The sequence below is a fragment of the Oryza glaberrima genome, chromosome 7 (assembly GCF_000147395.1).
Source record: "Oryza glaberrima chromosome 7, OglaRS2, whole genome shotgun sequence".
Classification (NCBI taxonomy): Eukaryota; Viridiplantae; Streptophyta; class Magnoliopsida; order Poales; family Poaceae; genus Oryza; species Oryza glaberrima.
This window is the reverse complement of record NC_068332.1, coordinates 14,055,509-14,076,301: the sequence shown is the minus strand read 5'-3', so window position 1 is coordinate 14,076,301 and position 20,793 is coordinate 14,055,509. Positions and strand designations below refer to the sequence as shown.

Here is a 20,793-nt window from a genome sequence, read left to right as displayed (position 1 = left end):
AAAAAAAAAAAAAAAAGTGCTCATGCCTGTGCCCATCGGGCCAGGTATCTGCGGATATCCGAACCCACGGGCAATACTGCCATCCCTACGCTCCGTTGTGTAAAACCCTAAAGTCCTAAACCTCGCCGTCGCAGCCGTCCACCGCCATGGCGGCGTCCCCGGACCCTCCCGGCCCTACCTTCCTCCGCGAGGTCGAGCTCCGCCTCCTCCGCTGCACGCTCCCCTCCCCGGCCACCCCGCCCCCGCCCTCGCCTCCCCCTCGCCACCCGCTCGCCCCGGTCGCCGCCTCCGCCGTCGCCGCCGTCGAGGCCGGTGAGTACGCGGCCGCCCTCGCCTCCGCGGCCCCGCACCTCCTCCCTCCAACCGCCGCCGCTCCAGGGTCCGCGGCGCGGTTCTACGGCGACCTCGCCGCCGCCGCCGAGGCGTTCCTGCGCGGGGACGGCGGCGGGGCGGCGGCGGGCGAGGGGCTCGAGTGCAGGTGCGCCGTCGTGCTGTCGGCGGCGGTGGCCGCGATTCTCGCGTTCACGCAGCAGAACGTGACGGGGTGAGTTGGCTGGTTCCCCTCTGAATTCTTCTTGCTGAGTCATGAGTTGTTTGTCCCCTGTTTCACATTGTATGTGATTAGCTGAATTCAGCTTCAGCATATGTTCTCTTGCTGGAAAAATTGGTTTAAGTTCTTCAAAACGTAAAAATAGAAATTGACACATTCATGAGAGCTTGAGCTTTAGGGGACCAAGTTATCGGAAATTTGGGTGCATGTTGAGATATGAAATGCTAAATTCAGAGCTTCCCGTTCCCTAGGATAAGCTGATGCGCAATGGCCAGGTCTTAGAAGATATTCTTGCTATAATAGCCAAGCACCTGTATGGCTGTATGCTGGAAATCTTCTTTTTTCTTTCTTTCTTTTTGATAAAAAAGACAGGTTATTAGGCAAATAATCTTCAAATAGTTGATTGGTTGAATCCGCTCAATTGATACACACAGTACCAGTGTGCACTCAATATGAAGTTTCCATGGTCTAATACGGAAATTCTGATGGCCCAAATAGAAAAGTCAAACAGGGGAAGAATCGTTCATACTCCCTTCATCTTAAATTATAAGGCACAACTACCCCTAAACCAAAGACAAAGAAAAAAATTATTACCACTTCTTCGTTTGGATCACCCCAATAAATACAATGCAAGCACCAATCTTGAGGATGAGGATTTAAAAAAAAAAAGAATTTAAAGGAGGAGGAGCTACTAGTTAATTGCATGCATGCATGCACACATTATATTATGGGATATGAAAAAAATGTGGTTACACCCTATATATTGGCATGGAGGGAGTAACATGCTAATCCTCAATTGGCAAAAAAAGAAAAGAAAAAGAAAACTTGCTTCTACTGGATCGAACTGAGCTTCTTCAGCAGAACCTTGTGTCCACCTGGTCAAGGAGCAGTGTCTTGACTTGAAGGTCACCGGTATACAATAACGTGGATCAAGGGAGTGGTGCTCTTAACAAAGCAAGCATGGCTAGAGCAGCAGCGCCTCTGTCTTCCCAATACCCTTCCCCTCTTTGGTCTTCTTAATCCATGATGAAGCAGCTTTGGAAGGAAGATATGTTTATCCATGATGAAGCAGCCTCGCTAACTTCTCAGGCTGCTTTTCCCCTCCTCTCCTCTCCTCTTGTCCCTCTCCCCTCCTCTGTTGTGCCTCTACCCAACTATCTGTGTCACACACATACTGTCTGTTCTCACCTGAGGATGCCGTCTTTTGCTGCCTCTTTACCCCTCCTGTCCTGGTCGATGAGAACGATGACCCTTTCAATGGTGATCTCCCTTGAGCTTCGGCTCCTGTAGAGCTTCCACTGCCAGTGTGCAAATTGATGACACACTGCAGCTTCTTCCATAGGTCTGGCCTTCATCTTATTCAACGCCTATGGCTTCACCAACACATAGGTGATGTTCCTCATTGAGCATGCCCTGGTCTGTCATGGCCTATTGAGCCACCACATTCTTCCTTGATGACACCGGCAATCCATTTTGCTGCAATTACCATGGCATGGTGGGGCGAGTTGGCCATAAGCTCAGGGATGCACGTGGAGTGAGGGCTGTCCAGGCCTCAGTAGGTGGGGCTTTGGGAGTGGACAGTGGTATAGACAGCAGAGTGCTCACATGTGGTGGGGCATTAAGCCACTAACCCTATGGTTCCTCCTGTTAAACACTGGCACGTTTGATGTCTGGATAGAACCTCTTATCTTTCCTGACATATTACATCCTCTTTGTGATACCGTTAACACCTACTAGTACATGTTTCTGTTAATTAAGAAACACATGATGGTTGTGTTGTAAAGCAGAAAATTAACATCCAATTTGGTTCATTCTTTCCTCAAAAATAGAATTAGTTTATTTTCTTTTCGATATTTTGGAATGAATGAAATTTCTTCAAAGATTTTGATGCAGCTAATATTTATGTGTAATTTTGTATTTGCTTTATATGAACTATTTGTAGGCCTCCAGGGAAGTATTCCCCTTTCCCTTTCTGGACTTCATCATTGGATGAAGGATGTTATAGTAATCTTGAAGATGAATGGGATGCATGGGCTTCTGCTCAGTTAGCTTCTATTGGTTCCCATGTTCATGGGAAATTCTCACTTATGCAGGTATGCCTTTGAGCCTTCGATTATTTTTTTGTCATGCAATTTACTATAGTGGTTTGCAAAGTATTTAAGGTGACTTACAACTTTTCTTCTTTTGAACTACTTGCACCTTATGGTCTTTCTTCACTCAGTTGATCTATGTTGAAATGACTTGTAGTGTAATGGATGGTAGGTGCCACTTATAGTTTATGATATATGTACTTTTTTGCTCCACTTAATGGACTACCAATCCAGGATACCTTGACCTGGCCAAATTTGTTAATTTTGATCATACAAGTACATAGTGCACAATTGAAATGCATGTTTAACATTGAGACATTATGTTACCTTAGGACATTAAACAATGTACAGTAATTGGATTGTGGACATTTTAAAAAAACAGAACACTGTACTTTTAAAGGGACAATATACCTTAGTCTACTGTATTGGTATAATTTTATCACAATAAATAAATGATACAAAGTTCAATAATACTAATAACGTTTGTTTCTGTTTCTTAAGGTTATAAATTTATAGTAAATGGTGGGCTGATCTCAGCTATTCATTGAATGCACGAAAGTTTAAAAGATCGAAATTTGTAACTTGTGCTTGTGTGTTTACTTATGTCAACTGTAGGTTCAATCGAGTTAAACATAGTGGTTTCATGGTTTTCTGCATATTGAGAATCATTATGGTAACAAAACAACTGACATTGTATCGATACCCCCCTTCAAAAAATTTTCTGCCAATGTGCACATCAAATAATGCTGTATCAATTGCTTTGTTTCGTAATCAGCACTGTGCACAAGGCTATGCTGGTTTCAGATTTTAGTCTGGCACATTTGCTCAGGTCTCCATGTGTTACTTCTGACTTCAAGAAGGCAGATGAATTTGCCTTTCTTTTTGTATTTTCATTTTTCTAAATGTTGTAATGAGTTAGATTCTATCTTACTGTTTTGCAGTTCATTGTCTTTGCAGAACTTATGTTAACTTCTATAAAGAGTCTGGACCCCACAGATTGTTGTAGTGTGTCATGGTGGTTGTGTAGATTTTCTATGGTCCGACAGAACATTGTAGACGAGTTATCATCCACTTTGTTTGATCAAGTACAAGAGTACAAGAATAAGACATTGGCCCACTTTGGTGAACTTGAAAATGTTTTTAGCTACTGGGGTCCTTTGTTGTGTGATGGAGAAGGCTCATATTTTGTCTCAGCTGCTTTCTTAGAAGCTGGAATTGCGGAATATAAATATGGCAGAATTGATCAATCAAGGTTGGTCTCCCTTTTACAATTCTTTATGTTAGGGCTTTTAAAAGTTTGTTAGAAGGTATTCATCATTTGTTTGTTTTCATTACAGCCTAAACAACTGATACTAAACCTTGATTGAGGCTGTTATTTAAGATCAATAGGATTAAACTCACAGTTAGTAAATAATAGAGAATCTGTATGGACATTTGCATTTGCAGATTACAAATACATGATTTCCAATTATCATTTTCTAATTGGCCTCAAGTTAATTTCTCTTCATTCGATATGTGCTGCATGGCCATACATGGTGCTCTTAAGTAACTACAGATTGTGTTGAGCATAACTAAATTCAGTAGTTGCAGCAGTTAGATATTTGTAATGCAAATATTGATAAAAATGTTATGCCTTCTACATAAGTTTGTTTCACTTAATGAAATTAAGGTTGTCAGGAAAATCTAGTTACGATGCTGCGCATACACTTCAATAAAAAATGTGGATGCTTATTTACAATCATTATCTACTAGGGATGGGTGTGGGTGACTCACGGGTACTCCATAATCCGCACCAAAAGTAAAATTGAGTTCATTTAGTTGAACTAGGACGGGATAAGGTCCAAGGAGTACCTTTCTGGTCGACCCACGCAAACCCCTATTATCTATTGTAATTTCAGCAACCTGGAGACCCTAGAGCCAAGCTGAGCATAATATCATCTTTAAATTATTTTGATTCTGTATTTGATTAGGCTGCATCTGGATAGTGCTCAAGAAGCATGTGGGCTGCATCTCTCTCTCACAGGGATGCTTGGTTTTCGAACAATACATCAGGTGGGATTTTACTTCACTATTTGTCCCTTAGCTTCTGCTATGCATATGAAACTTTTCATAGATAGATTGATAGATGAATTATTTTCATTTAGCAAAGAATGCTACTTAGATGTATTTTTTGAGTCTTGACATCTATTTTGTTTGTATCACATACTCCCTCTGTTTCATACTATAAGTCGTTTGACTTTTTTCCTTAGTCAAACATTGTTAATTTTGATCAAGTTCATAAAAAAAATTAGTAACACCTAAAATATCAATTTAGTTTCATTAAATCTAACATTGAATACATTTTGATAATATATTTGTTTTGGGTTGAAAATACTATTATATTTTTCTATAAATTGATCAAATTTAAAGAAGGTTCACTAAGAAAAAAGTCAAACGACTTATAATATGAAACGGAGGGAGTAACATATAACCCTTCTTCTGTATGCTTCTTCAATGCGTCGTTTATGAAAAATGAGAAAATTATATTGTATCTTTGTGGTACTTCAGCTACATGATTTTAATCGTGTGTCACATGCATGGGCTAGAGATGGGAGCACTTAACTATGGAAGACAGCCGGACGAGGTTTGTTCTTGGCGGAATGATGAGATGCCTACATGTCATTGAAAAATCAGAAAACACTAGGTGCGGTAGGGCAGTATAGGACTGCTAGGGGAGATTAGGTTAATGGTTTGCGTTACTCAATATTGATCTGTTCTCCTTATATGCTGAAGAGTCCATCCCTAACATGAATATAAAAGTACCCAACTCTATTAAGAATATGTATCCTAACATTGCCCTTACCTAGACTCAATACTTAATGTCTTGAACTCTATCCAAATACTTATGGACTAGAACTTGCTGGCTGCTGTGGGTGCTTCTTCCTGCATATGTGTGCCTCCTGATGGCCATACTGTCCCTTGGTGTAGGTGGATGCGAAGTCCCAAATGGTACTTGTTGCAAACACAAGTGGACCAGCATCTGGTGAGGGACAAGTAACAGAACTCACAGGAGCTCAGGATGATGCTGCTGCTTTAAAAAATGCAAGGAGTTCCGTTCCTGGTGAAAGTGATGAATTTTGTGATATACTAAGAATGCCAAGGCTGGTTGAAAATGATAATGATTCGGGTAATGACGAGAAGAAAGATCCAAGCAAAAAGGCAGTACTGACGGCTATGCAACAAGCTGCTGTCCTAGCAGAATGTTTGCATGTGAGCCGAAGGAGTCGGCATGATGAAATGTCTGGTATGCCATATTTTCATTCATTTTGGACTAGTATTGATGAACTTTTGTCCTGTTCTGAACGTTAGAAAGGCATTAATTTTTGTATTACAAAACTCTTGGTAACCTTCTAGTTTTCAAATGCACAAGGCTACAAAGAAGGGTCATTTTCTCCATGATTGCAAAATACACAAGTTTTAAAGCATCATGTAAAGTTCATGTTCATATCTGATATCTTTGTTTTCACGATACATCATACATGTTGTAAGTAAGTACGAATGTTTTGTTTGACCTGCACATTTTAGCTTGGAAGGCATTGGTAAGTCTCAATTTACAGAAACTGCCTGTTGTGGCCAAAACAATGTACAATATCTTGGTATAGCATTAATTTGCTCTTCTATGAAAGTTTAAAACTCGGAGCTGTGTTGCATCAACAATTCCATCTTCTGGCACTCACTTAATTCATTTCTGAATCATTATTTTTTTTATGTAATTTGCCAATATTCATATTGTTCTCAATTGATGTGGATGGTATTTTGTACAGTGTCACTCAAATGAATTTATTCAGTGAAAATCCCTAGTGAGATATGAAGTTTCAACTAAAAATGCCTTTAAGTTTTAACCTCTATCCAAACTTGTTTGAACTAGTTAGTGAATAAGATAAATTTGATAACCAAATAAATTCAAACTTCCATATGAGTTGTATAGGTTATAAATTTAACTTAAATGATGGTGCCTGGGCACTATATAGCCTAATAGCCCTATATAGAGTAAAATGTATAAGGCCCAGACTATCTGAAAGGAAAAAAAGGTCTACCGAAAAGAAAAGTATGAAGATCTAAAACATATGTGAACTAATAACATCAAACACATTAGCAGGCATAAGAATGTTCTAAGCATTCTGCAACTAGTAAGAATGTTATACCCTGATACCCCTGCATTATGTGTAGCATAGCAGCCCCCTGATCAGATGGACATCGTGAGATATGACACGAATGTGCATGGTCAGCACTGAAGTTAATGAATTCTATAGAAATCACAATAGCAAAGAAATAATCCACAATAAAAGAGAAGATTTTGACCTCCAAAGAATACAAGGAAATCGTCTTGATCACATGGCCCTCTTGTCCCCTTTGGACCCTCAGATTCTTGCCCTATACAAGAATCTAATGCTAATGGATTTCTAAGCTCTAATCCTCTTATATGCCCTTATTTCTTCTTTTTTTTTATAACCAACCTCTCGCTTGATTTTGGCTTGGCTTCTTAGGGCCTTCTCCTTGGGTATTTATACCCCATGATAGTCCTCCAAAAGAAAGTAGGAACCCTAATCCTAATAGATTAGCTAGGAATCCTTTTGGCTTTCTTATCCCTTTTTTGCCTGAACAACGTTGGAGATCTGCTTGTCATTTATTGAAGAGGGGGAAAAGAAGTACAAAAACAGGATGTAAGCCCTGACCCAAACACATGCACGCGCACCCCTCAAACAGCATAAATAAAACACTGCACAAGCGCACATACACCCAAAAAAGGGAAACAACTGAGCCGCCTAAGGACTAAAGACCCTGAACGAGCAACCAATGCTGGAGAATTGCAAGGTCTTTAGCACCAGCCATTTCACCAAAGAGAGCCCTCATGGGCTACAGACCTCTCAACAAGATCAACACTAGTAGTCCTGTTAAACACAAAATCACATCTGTGCTTCCAAAGCTCCCATGCAACGAGAGTAACAAGGGAGTGAATCCTTTCCTGAGCTCCTTTGGGACTTGCTTGGCAGCACCACACACCAGCTAGAAAAACAGGTAGTGTCTAGCTGAGGAGCAAACACACTCAAACCCACTTTTTGCTCCAAATCCATATTTTCCTTATCCTTTTTACAATGTAAATTTCTTTGATGCTCTTTTATTCATTATATATATCACTCAAATGATATGCATGGTGTTTTTCATGTGTTTTGCTATGCACATGTAAGTTATTTGGCATTTTTATTTACACAGGGTGGGAGATGGCACCGTTCATAGAGTCAATTGATTCTCAGGAGGATTCCTACTTTGTGGTATGCTTTAATTGCATCAAATGTCTTTGCTCAAAGCTTTTGCATCCTTAAAACACAGATGCATTATAAAAAATAGAACTGGCAAAGGTTGCTCTCTAACCATGTTTATACCATTGTTCACTGAACCTTTTAACTCTAATCTTACATGTGTACATAAACATGAAAAAGGCTACATTGCTGGATATTTTGCTGTGTATTGTCCAATTATGTTTATAGTTGTACCATTACCGCTCAGCTTTTGTCAAATGAAGTTCTGTTGTGCATTTATTATTTCAGGTCAGGAGCTTGTGTGATATTCTGCGTATTAGATGGGAGTCCACCCGCAATCGGACTAAGCAGAGGGCGCTATTGATGATGGAAAATATGGTAAATGCATTATTAATTACTACATTTACACAATTTTCCTATTAGGTTTCAATCATGTTTGTGTGTTAGACATGCATTTTGCTTTTAGTCTTACAAACTGATTAAAATCCACATGTCTGCTCATGCTTTAACCAAATCATCACCAGAATACTACACTTTTAAGATACTTTTTTTTAACAGAATTACGTGTTCTTTGTCAATTTTCATACCCATTGCCAAGATATACTTATAATGAGCTCTAGTTAATGGGCTTCAACCAGCTGCAGCAGCGGAGCTACCTCCCTGGCAGGCACCGCTGTGGTTGGCCTCAACCGCTGGAAATTTCTGTGGACTATCACTAGCTACTACGGGCCTCTTGTTGCCTGGACTCGAGATTTTCACTGGCTCCAGCACTGGTCAACTGGATGCTAGATATAAGCGTCACATGGTCTTCTGCCAATTAAGATGACTAAGATAGAGCTACTTTGTGGTCGTGTGGTCTAAGTAGTGCCTTGCTTCTACAACTCCACTGTAGAAAATCGACCAACATGTCGTACGCTTATTCGTCTAGTCCACATGGCACTCAACATGATGTGTTTGTCTTGTGGCAGCTTCCAGGATTTAATGGTCATTATAGGGAATAATGACATACTTGGATAATTGATTATAGTTTGATAGGGTATTGCAAAAACTTCCAGGATATGTTTCTTATTTGGCTGGAGGCAAAGCACAGTTCTTGCTATTCTCCACAACCCTACACTCCCAATTACACCCTGAGCCTTCTAGCTTGCAAACTGTTCACCCTCATGTAGTTAGGAGCCTTAACCCTTTTTTGTTGGGTCATAAGGAAGCACTAATAGGAGTCCACCTGTTAGAACCTCGAACTTGCAGAGTTCTTTAATCTTCTGTACAGTACGGTGATCTGGTCCAGTTCTTTCTCTGCTATAGTTTTCATCCCAACATTAGCAGAATTCCTTCAAGGAAACACTCTTGAAACAATTTACCTAAAAAAAGCGTTGTTGAAACATTAGTTTCTTCATTTACTTGATTGCTAGGCCAGTTCTTTGTTAGATCAAATTATTGTGCTGGCAATGGGTAGATGTTGCAAATATTAATCAGAACATAGTGTTTAAATCAGACAGGACAAACAACCAAATCCATGTCGCTAGTTCTGGTTGTGCATGGTGGTTGCTGTATGGATCTACAAATTTGTTTCATGGAGGAGAATCAATTTTTTTGCATGATTATCTTTAATCAGTTTATTAACTTTGTATGTTGATTGTTGAATATTTTCTTCTACTAGTAAGATGCCCGTTCGTTGCAACGGGAAAAACTAAAATACTATTATGAATGTTTAATTTTTGTGATTTGAGCCCTTTAAGAAGACATTCAGTTTACTTCAATTATTTGTGATTTAATTAGTTCATGGAGCATTTTGTGCCATGTAGATTAATTTGCAATTAACTATTTTGCACTCTACCACATGTAGCAATCATCTCTGTACCTTGTAGAATGTCCCGTCGTAAGAACTGAAACAAAGATACAATTAACATTGTAGCAAGAACAGTATATCGTGAGCACCAATCATCTAAATTCCGACAAACAATCAGCCGAAAGAAGTTGAATAAAATTCCAATGAACGTACAGAAACCTGCTGCTCAAGATTTCCCTGGAAACCTTTTCGACATCCAGGTCACAGGCTTGCATAGGCCTTGTGATGCAGCTTGCATAGGTCATTCTCTGCTCTGCTCTGTCTCTCTCTGTCTCTCTCTCTCTCTTCAAACCATCTACACACGCATGAAGAAATGGAAAGAGCAGGGTGCGCCGGAGACAGAAATCGACAAGGTATGATGAAGCGGCCATTGAAGCACAACGATCACAGCTCCAAGCGCATACACGGCGAAGTGTCTGTCGTCATCAGGCTGCCACAGCTTGTGGCCAGAGGCAGTTCACATTGAGAATTGCATAATCTAGAGTTAAAAAGTAGAGAAGGGTCTAACTATCTCTATATACCCTGACACGATCTCACTATCCAATATGTAACTATATATAGCATTAGGTATTCAGGTAGATGTGGTCATATAATTTGCCGTCGATTGGGAAAGCAAAAGCAAGACTATCATATGGACATGAAGATGAGCCACGATGCAACAGAATCGGATTGGAAAAGAAGACACGTTCTGGTGATGCGTGGAAGAATCCCAAAAAAGAAACAAAGCAAAATAAGCGCGGTGTATAATCAGAAACAGAATCGGAAAGAGAAAGTCACGATGTGAATTTTTCCAACGCGGATGCGTAGTGGAAGAAACTAATCGACAGCCTATGTGGATGCATTGCAGCACAGACGACACGACTACGTGCAGACGACGTACAAACGATCCAAAGGCCAGTTGGAAGCAGTTTTCGTTTTTTAAGTAGTAGAGATATCTAATTGATTTATCCGCATGTTTGTATGTTGAACACTTTGTGTTAGGTCAAATTGATTTACCCATTAATCATGATAATTAATTAAATCTTATTTTGACCTGATTTGGAAGCCAACAGTCCTCAGCCCATCCCAGTGTTTCGGCTGGGGTTTCTGGGCTCCCCGCTCCCAAAACAGGCCCTCAAGAAGGTTGGGGCAGGACTGGTACTTAAATTTGATCCATTTCCTTAGGTTGAAGATGTTGGCAATGATTTCCCTGTGGCTGCACAGAGAGCCAAACTGGTTTTTGGAGTTCAGATGCCAACTATCCCTGCATTAAGAAAGTATGTGCTGATAATCCTACTCCTTGCTCTTTTTTTTTTTCTATTTATTTCTGGAAAACTAATGTGACTTGTTTTGCTACATATGAACTCAGAGAATATGGTGAGCTTTTGATAAGCTGTGGTATAGTTGGAGAAGCACTGGATATTTTTAAAGACCTTGAATTGTGGGATAATTTAATCTACTGCTATCGGTATGCATCCCATTTGAAATAGACCTGGCATACATTCAGTTAGTAGTGTACCTGTATAAGTTAACAGGTGTTGCTGTAAAAAAAGTTAACAGTTGTTCTTTGGCAGATTATTAGGTAAAGTTGCTGATGCCACTAGTCTAATAAATGCTCGAATCTCTGTTACACCCAATGACCCGAGATTATGGTAAGTAGGTTTTGAAGATTTTGTTGGATTTACTTGAGATGTTCTAGGTTAGAGCTTGCAGATCCATTTTTCATGTTATTTTAGCAATTGTCTACTACTTAATAAACTCTGTAGCATATCTTCTACAGTTCCATCCACAATTCTGTATCATTTTTATTTGGAGCCAGTATGGAGCATTTATTTTTAAATAAATGTCAAAAAAATTATACACATACTTTGATCAGAATATCCTAAATTACATATTTACACTTCAAAATAATTGCAACGTCTAACTATGACACTAGGTAACTGACCACCCTCACAACTTTCTTGAAGGCATTCCATTTGATTTTCGTCTGACATGTTGCTGTAGCCATAAACTATACATATTATGGAATGCCTCGTTGCCTGATGGAAATTATTTTCATCTAGGTGTTCACTTGGCGATGTTACTAACAATGATGATCATTACAAAAAAGCATTGGAAGTCTCAAATAACAAATCTGCTCGAGCTCTGGTATTTTCCTTCCTCAGGCGCATTTCTCATAAACCTGTTACTAGTGCATGTTTTCATATATTGAGTATTTGTCTCAAGAGTTGTTTATCTATCGGTGTAGCGTTCACTGGCTCGCAGTGCTTACAACAGGAATGATTTCCATGCATCCAAAATGCTCTGGTATGATACTAACTTCGAGAGAATTGATTATTTACATTTTCACTAAAAATTTTCCTAATATTTGAATTTTGGGTAGGGAATCTGCATTGGCGTTGAATTCTTTGTTTCCAGATGGCTGGTTTGCATACGGTACAGTGGCATGGAAGGTAACTTTTCAAAGTTTGTATTTATTTTGTGCATCAATTTTTTTTGAGAGGTACAGTTAATTGCCCACTAATCGATAATATTGAAACTGAAATTTGGCTGTCGGTACTATGAGCCATAATTTGTGTTGTATTTACTTCCCTTCTTTGTAAATGCGTACTAAATACTCAATAAACATGTATTTTACTCTGGTTCAATGATACCTCCGTGTGTTTTACCAGTAGTATTAACTTTTGGGGGCATGGGCATGATAGGCGTGGATAATTTGATGAGTTGTATAACAAATGCAAAGTAATCGTCCTCCTGTATAATGTTCCTGTTCAGTGTTCACGATCTCATATCAGATGGGTATGAAAAGGAACCAGGAGAATGAAAATTGTCTGCATACCTGTCACGATCTCATATGCACTTGTGAATAACCAAGAACTTATACAATTAAGTTTTCTTTTTATTGTCTTAGTGGGATGACTTTGCTACATGCAGACTTTTAGTTGCAAACATTTTTTTAAAGACCTTTCCTCTTTCACTTCCTTCCACTCTGCTTCCACTTGGATGGTTATTGGATATTTGGATGCTGTAAAAATTGTATGTATTTGGCATAAGTATGCATAAACTTGTAACTGTGACATAGTAATTCTCTTCTAACGCAGGATAAAATATCATCTAGCATTAATGTGTAAGAGAAGCTTTGCTTGCCTAAATGTTTGTTCTAGTATAATGTCTATTTCCCCATTATCATTCAACTTAGTTCTCCACCATGATATTAATGGCCATCTGAGCTGCAACCATGACTGCATTGTAGTAGTTCTTCTGCCTGTAGCTCTGTTAACAGATTTGCTCCTTTATAACATATATGGTAGATGGACACTATTGAAAGTTATTTTCAAATAATTAAGGACTTGGAGAACTGAAATAATCTACTGTTTTGTTTTGTGCGTACAGGATAAAGATCTTGAGAAAGCTGTGGACGCTTTTACTCGTTCTGTGCAGATAGATCCTGAAAATGGAGAAGCATGGAACAACATAGCCTGCCTGTATGCTCACTTTTCATATTTATTTTCTTCATTATTGTGCCCTGATTTCATTTATTCACCTCAAAGTTGCAGTAAATTTTCCTCTGTACCGGTAATACTATTTCATTTGGGAAAATTTTAAGTCGCCAGATCAACCTAACTTTGGAGAGTTTTTTTTTATTTACTTAAGAGTTATTTATTTATTTATTTCACTTTAGTCATCAATTCTTGGGTATAGATATATTTGATTAGAAACCATCACCTTAAAAACAACTGCATGGAGAGACTTGTGTACTTAAGTGTTGAGAAGTTATGGTATTGGTGTAGTAAGTATGCAAATAAGTAACTACTATGCAAGCTTTAGTCGTTAGGTGGAGTTAACATGTTCTGGAGATGGAAAAGCTAGCCTTGTTGGTCTGAGGAAGTATTTGGACATTATGTTATCACGAAGCTTGGGTTTTCTAGTGCTATAGGTTCACTCTTGGAATATATCTCTAATGTAGTTTACTATCCAGGCACATGATTAGAGGAAGGAGCCAAGCAGCAGTCCAAGCATTCAAAGAAGCTGTAAAGTTCAAGTGCGTATAACATCATATTGTACAAAATTTATTACTTTAATTCTGTAAAGTTTCTGATTAAAAATAAGTCAATTGTTTTTAGGAGGAATAGTTGGGAGGTTTGGGATAATTACAGTAAGGTTCTTTTGGACACAGGAAGTATTCAACAGGTGAGCTGTGTATTGATGTCAAAGACTCAGTTTATATTTCTTTCTTGAAGCTTGCATTTAAATTTTTAGGTGATGTTTATTTGAGAATTCATCATGTTTATTTGAGACTCATCACATGCATAAGCTTCTTATATATTCGAGAGCTCATCTCCTAATTTTATACTCACTTTTATTGCTTTCACGCAATCTCCTTGTTAACAATGGTCTATTTCTTCATTTGTCTTTTTTTTGGTCTCATTCATTATGAAATGTTGATAATCATCTTTTTAAAGATAGTTTTCCATACTTTACCATACCATGAAGAAAAAAAACCCATTGGTTGTTCAATTTGTTGCAAGAAATCATGTAGGCGCCAAAGCTCTACAATTGCACTTTCTAGGTCCAAACTACATATGGTTCTATCCTACAAGCGATCTGACACCTGCCCTCGGTCCTCCAAGGTGGTCACCACCCAGTGGAGAGCAATTTACTTTGGATGCCGAAATGGCCAACATAAATCATAAACCAAAAGGACATGGAATCCACAACAGTCAACCAACCTAATTTAGGTCTCTACTGCAGAACACCACTTTCTCGCCTTGTCTTGTCCAGATCCGAGGCACGGGAAAGCCATAAGGATAGAGAAAAGAGGCCAAAACACTGTGATGCCATGTTGGCAAGTAATATGATGCCTAAGATGTTGTGAGATGCAGCCACGTGTAATTTGGATCGTACTATAAACCCTTCAAACAAGTTTAGTGGCCTCACATGACTATGAGCATTTGAATTACATGTGTTTTTCCTGAGCATTTAGCTCGATGAGGATTTTTATCTCATTTGAATATCTCAGACCTATATGGGAGCTAGTATGATTTTTTAATTTGTTTATCATGATTATTGAGATAATATGGGGTACCCTGTGCAGACACTAGAGGCTGTCAAAATGGTAGTAAACCTATCCTCGAACAAACGTTTCAACATTGATTTGTTGGATAAATAATATGGGGTACCCTGTGCAGACACTAGAGGCTGTCAAAATGGTAGTAAACCTATCCTCGAACAAACGTTTCAACATTGACTTGTTGGAAAAGGTGATGGCCATGCTTGAAGAACAACCTACACATCTCTCTGATACTCAAGAAGCTGAATCTTCCAGAAGCACCTCAGATGATGCAAATCAAGAGACCAGGAAGTACAACCAGTTGTTAGATATAATTGGTGATATCCTTCAGCAGGTTTGTAAGCTCTATGAGTTGCATTTCATCTTAATTCCAACATCTCTTTGATATTATAAGTCTGATTGGTATTGTTTGTAGATTGTACGAAGTGGGGGTAGCAATTCGGAGATATGGGGTTTATATGCGAGATGGCACAAGACGAAGGGTAACCTTATCGCATGCTCTGAAGCTATGTTGAAGCAAGTTCGGTCTCTCCAGGTGCATATGCTATGCTTATGCTGACAGTGATAATGCCTTTTCCTCTTGCCTATATTGGGGAGCCTTCTAGTACCAAGTACCAACAAAACAGTGTGTTGGCTCATTGTAAGATGGGGTGCCCTATCTGCTACTACCTCCGTCCAACAAAAAATGCAATCATATCTTTCAAATTTTGTCCCACAAAAAATACAATTCTAGAGTACTACATGTCCCATCAATCATCTCGCATTCAAATTTCTCCCCATCTTACCCCTAACCTCCCTCCCACAGTCCCACTCCTAAGCACCCTTTATTTAATTAGGGACATTTAGGCCATTTCACTTTCCTACTAATTTGTCCTTCAAATGCTAGGATTGCATTCTTTGTTGGACAGTTTTTTTTGTGTGTAATGGAGATCGCGTGAGTATCAAATTTTCACAAATCTGTCCTGAGTTATTGAGACAACATTCCAGATCTCGATTGGAAGTAGAATTTGGACCTGTCCACTAGGAAAATTGGATTCCAGTGTATCTAGTAGAGAGCATAAGTTTTATGATGCTTGGAGTTTTGGGTAGAAACCATTTGCCAGAAAAAGAAAAAAAGAAAGGTCCATTTGGACCCCTTAAATTTTTGTAGTTGTCTGATCGGAACTATCTATCGTACACCCAATACTCTAATGGACCCCTTGACCAAACCATGCTCCTTCTGATTGACCGGGATCACTATCTATCGTACATTTTTTTATATGCAAGCATTGAGCAAAAGATATGATGAATGAACAAACAAATTAAGAAAATTGTATGCCCACGTGTTATCATCTTTTTAAAATCTTCATGCACTTTGGCATTGGCTATCTCTTGCTGGCTTATCAAAAGGTACTTGAGCAAGGAGCCAACAGCCACGACCATCACATGCTACTGCTTGAGCATAGCATATTGTTTGTCTGCCTACCATTAAAAGTTTCACTGATTTCTCCTATTTCTGTGTTTCACCTCCTCATGGCCCCGAGTCCCTGACATACCTTGCTTGGATGATAGTTATGGCAGGTGGCTCAACTGTTGCTCTACTAGAAAATCTGCTTGAGCATAGCATCCTAGTGTTGTATTGTCGCAGTGATCTTGCGGTCTGTTGAGTTCATGCATGACATGCTTGAATGGACACTGGCTTTCTTTTGCTACTTTCTTTTTGCAAAAGTCGGGATGGTAATTTTACCGGATCTGGATCCTCTGCATTTTGAACTGCTAATGCAAGGTGCTACAGTGTTTTTGCATTAGCACTTGAGCATTAAAAACAAACGGCTCAGATCAGTTAGGTACTGTAGCATCAGTATTTATCAGTCAGCTAGTACTATCACATTCGAGCTGTGGATGTTGACCATTGGCATAGGATTGTGAGTGGATGGTGCAGATTTCTCTTAATGCAATTTACTGTAGCATTTCTCCATTTTCTATACTCCTTTATAAGGTAGCGGTGGTGGCCCTGAATCTGCCACCCCACCTACTTCCATTGCAAATTATCCCTTGAACTTCTTAATATTAAAAAACAAACAAATCTAAATGGATGGCCACATATAAATTGAATAGAGGTGAACATTCCTTGTAGAAAAAAAATGTGTAACACACAATTTTATACTCTAATGCAGAGGATCACTATCCAATTTTACCATGTTGACCCCTAGCAGCAAGTCTGCGGATGTTGAATGCAGATTTCTCCTTCATTTTCATCTCAGGAAATCATTTAATGCTGGCTGTTTTATATTTGATGTATATTTAATCTTGTGGTACCTTGTCCTGTCATGTTATTAATTTATTATTGTACTCGCAGGGTTCTGGACTATGGCATGACCAGACGAAGTTCACTAAGTATGCTCAAGCTTCCCTGCAGCTTTGCAAGGTCTATATGGAAATTTCTTCTTCGACTGGAAGCCAAAGAGAGTTATTTTCAGCTGAGATGCACCTTAAAAGCTCCTTAAAACAGGTATCTTTTTTTTTTGCACTGTTCCTCTTGCCTGGTATGAAATTAGTAGGTTGGACATGACTTTAGGATCATTGACTAGAACAAGGGGTAATGAACAATTGAAGATTGTGGGATGCTAAGATTACCTGCAACAAATGGCTCGGAAACAACATTATAAAAAGAAAAAATATACCATTTCTAAACCATTTAAGTCTGTTTGTTTTTAATGTTCAATTCCTCCAGATTGCTCATTGTTGGAACTTTTCTTGTGTAGGCTTCAGACTTCTTACATACCCCTGAGTATAAAGCTCTCGATGACTGCCTTGCAGAAATAAAAAACCTTATTGGCCCTGCCTAGAGTTATTAAGGTGGGTTTGAGCTATCTTAATTTTCATTTCCTTAATGAAGTTTTGACTGTGGTACTGAAATTCGATAGTAACTGCTCTAGAGACAACAGTGAATGTCTAATTTCTGTGAACCTCTGGAAGTAATTATTTCTCTCTGTAGATTGGGTAGCAGTCCAGCGAGCAGAATTATGTTTAATTACTGTAAATGCCTTTTCTTCCCATTGGCATATTTTGTTAGAAACATGGAAAGGTATTCATTAGAAATCACAATTAGGTGGTCCCCGGCTTACCTAGTCAAGTTATTGCTGCCATGAGCTTATTTTATGACTCGCTTAGTCTGGTGGTGTTGCCTACCATCAGTATTTGCCATCACTGCATATCTGTCGTGTGATATAAATATTCTCCAGGAAAAATGCTCAGCTTAGAGCAAGTCTAATAGTGTAGTAAGCTATTAGCTCCAAAAATGACCATGTCAGGAAAATATTTGGCTTTAAGATGGTTTATACAATAGTTGGGCTTTAGCTTGTCTATACACTATTCACGAATTCGATTTTTTAATCAGACCATAACCGCACCATTCACTCATCCTCCTGCTGTATTGGCTGCATGCCAGTGAAAATTAATGTTGCATCTTGTAGCGCGCGAGGAGCTAGGTCACTCGCTTGCTCTCTCGTTCTTCTAATCTCTTTTCCAGGTCACCAGCAAAACTGAGATGGCACTCCTTTCGCGGGCTGACGTCCTTCTATAATTCTATTATATCTGCTCTTTAGCCCAGTACATGATTCAGTTCCTGTTTTCTTGTAGATCTCGTCGTGAATCAAGATCACCTTGTCAGAATATTCCTGAGTTCCCATTGAAGAAATGACGACAAGCATCATCACGGGAGACGGTTCTTAACACATGCAACTTAAAAGTTCTACTCCTGTGCCAGGAAACCATGGTGGAAGAGTACCTGTTGTAATCTTAATATGTAATTTTAGCAGCATATGTGGTCATATGAGGAAGGTCTGCGCAATTTTGTTATAGCTATGTTTTAACTGCCAGTACTTGTTATCTGAATAGTTGCACTCTGAAGTCTGAACACCCTATTTCTTTTGCATCAGCCATCTGATATGTTGGGAACATTTATTTTACTACCCTGGTTTCGAAGTCGAGCTAAGCGACATCAAATTCAAACAACCTATGGCCATCTGATGACTCAACCTGGTGTCTCCCTTGCAGCATGCCTTATGGTGCCCACTGTGGCATACTCTGATACCCAAGCCCTGTCTTGTTTTTCTGTCACCTTGGTTTGTTGAGGCCAGAGACCTGGTCTGCCTACTTTGAGTTTGAGGAAGATAACCGAGGGCACGTAGCATAGAAACCAGAATTTTGGCTCTTTTTATTTTCTTTTTAGCTACTTCATCGGATTATTATTGTCACAAATTATTTGCTACAAACTTTAAAAAATATGTTTCCTGAAAAAAAAAACTTGTATGGCATTTTCTTGGATCAATCTTTTTCAGACTGGGCCTTAAGAGTATCTTCAAGACGAGGAATAGGTGTTGTGGCTGGTGCAGAGGGAACCGTCAATCTTGATGATTCGCTCAAACAAATATTGGACAATTTTCCAATGCCTGATCAGTTGGTGTGGACAAGTAACTCGAAATCTGGTTTGTCCTATATGCGAAACAACATTCCCGCTTTCATTACTCACTTTGCACTTAAGCCTTTGCTGGACTGCTACCCAAGGAGTACTGGAATAGGAAGGCATACTTCGTTCATAATAGTCCCACCCATACCGATTCTCTGTTTTCCCTTTTTTTTTCCTCCGAGAGATTACACGTGGTTGGCTGTTTTGCAAAAAACCTATCGTGATTACACGGAATATCACAATATCCTGAATATCACAATTTCATTGAGCCAGCTGACGACCCATTGTGTTTTATCCAGAAAACACCTCGTATTTCAGAGAAATACAACATGAAGAATTCTAGGGGTAGCATTGTAAATATAAAAAAACAAAGGGGCTTTTCCAAAACAAAACCACATCTACCCCACCTGACTGCCCCGCGCCGCCGCTGCCCTAAGGCTGCTGCCACCGCCATCTGCCCTCCCCCATTGCCATCATCGACCGTCCTCCCCCAACCACCGCCATCGTTGACTGCTCCCCCCCCCCCCTCGCCGCCGCCGCCTCCCTGTTTCGTCACACCACCATGTGTCGCCCTCCTTGCCAACAAATCCGGCCACCTAGGGAAATGGGACGGTTGCAAGCCGTTGCCCCCTTCTCCCTTCTCACCATCTCCACTCCATTATGCTAGATCCAGATCGGGGGCGGTCAGAGTCGGTCTCCTCACCGGTGGATCCGGTCACCCGGAACCAACTTCGACCATGGGTGTCCTCGTTGGTGGATCCGGTCCCTAGAGGGCGGCGCACGGGTATCTCCGCCATTATCGTCCTCTCCCTCTCCACCCCACCAGCGGCCCTCTCTCATTCTCCGCTCTTTTCCTCTCCCTCTCCACCTCGATACCGGATCCGGCTCAGGGGCCGTCGGATTTGTTAAGAGGAGGGTGTAGGACTAGGGGGAAGAGTGATTGCTTGACAGCAACGATGGTGGCAAGATATAGCGACGGCGGTAGCAGTAGCTCAGTCTTTCATGTTCTCGTCTAACTTTTCTTGTGGAAAGGCATACAATGCACACAGAAGGGAGCCAGCCATTAAGATTCTAACAATGGTATAGTGTTGATTTTATTCACTGAAGGAAATAGTGTGAACCCTCAACCCTAACCTTTACCCTTAAAATTTCAGGAGCTCCATACACTGGTGGAGAAACCATCTTTGGTCGGTCGGCCAAAATCCACAATAGTCTCGGTTGCAATAAAAACCGGGATTAAAAATGATCTTTAGTCCCGATTAAAAACACCACAGCTAGTTTATGATCTTTAGTCCCGGTTGGTAACACCAACTGGGACTAAAAATCATCTTTACTCCTGGTTCATCCCGGCCGAGGATCTTTAGTTCCGGTTGATGACACCAACCGGGACTAAAGATCATCTTTATAGTCCCGGTTGATAATACTAACCGGGACTAAAAATTATATTGATCTTTAGTCCCGATTAGTATTACCAACCGAGACTAAAATTTAATACGTAGTATAT

General features: G+C 39.8%; 1 protein-coding gene across 1 annotated transcript; it reads left to right on the top strand.

The window, feature by feature from the left end:
- Positions 1–19,473, top strand: LOC127779433 (uncharacterized). Its single transcript, XM_052306207.1, has 21 exons — positions 1–544; positions 2,493–2,643; positions 3,582–3,892; positions 4,611–4,692; positions 5,608–5,923; positions 7,894–7,952; positions 8,229–8,318; positions 10,954–11,045; positions 11,138–11,236; positions 11,343–11,420; positions 11,832–11,916; positions 12,017–12,075; positions 12,152–12,221; positions 13,162–13,253; positions 13,748–13,810; positions 13,893–13,959; positions 14,958–15,173; positions 15,255–15,374; positions 17,178–17,330; positions 17,584–17,677; positions 18,461–19,473. The coding sequence occupies exons 1-20, from the start codon at positions 147–149 to the stop codon at positions 17,665–17,667; spliced, it is 2,685 nt and encodes an 894-aa protein (XP_052162167.1). The 5' UTR covers positions 1–146; the 3' UTR covers positions 17,668–17,677; positions 18,461–19,473.
- The last annotated feature ends 1,320 nt before the right edge of the window (positions 19,474–20,793 follow it).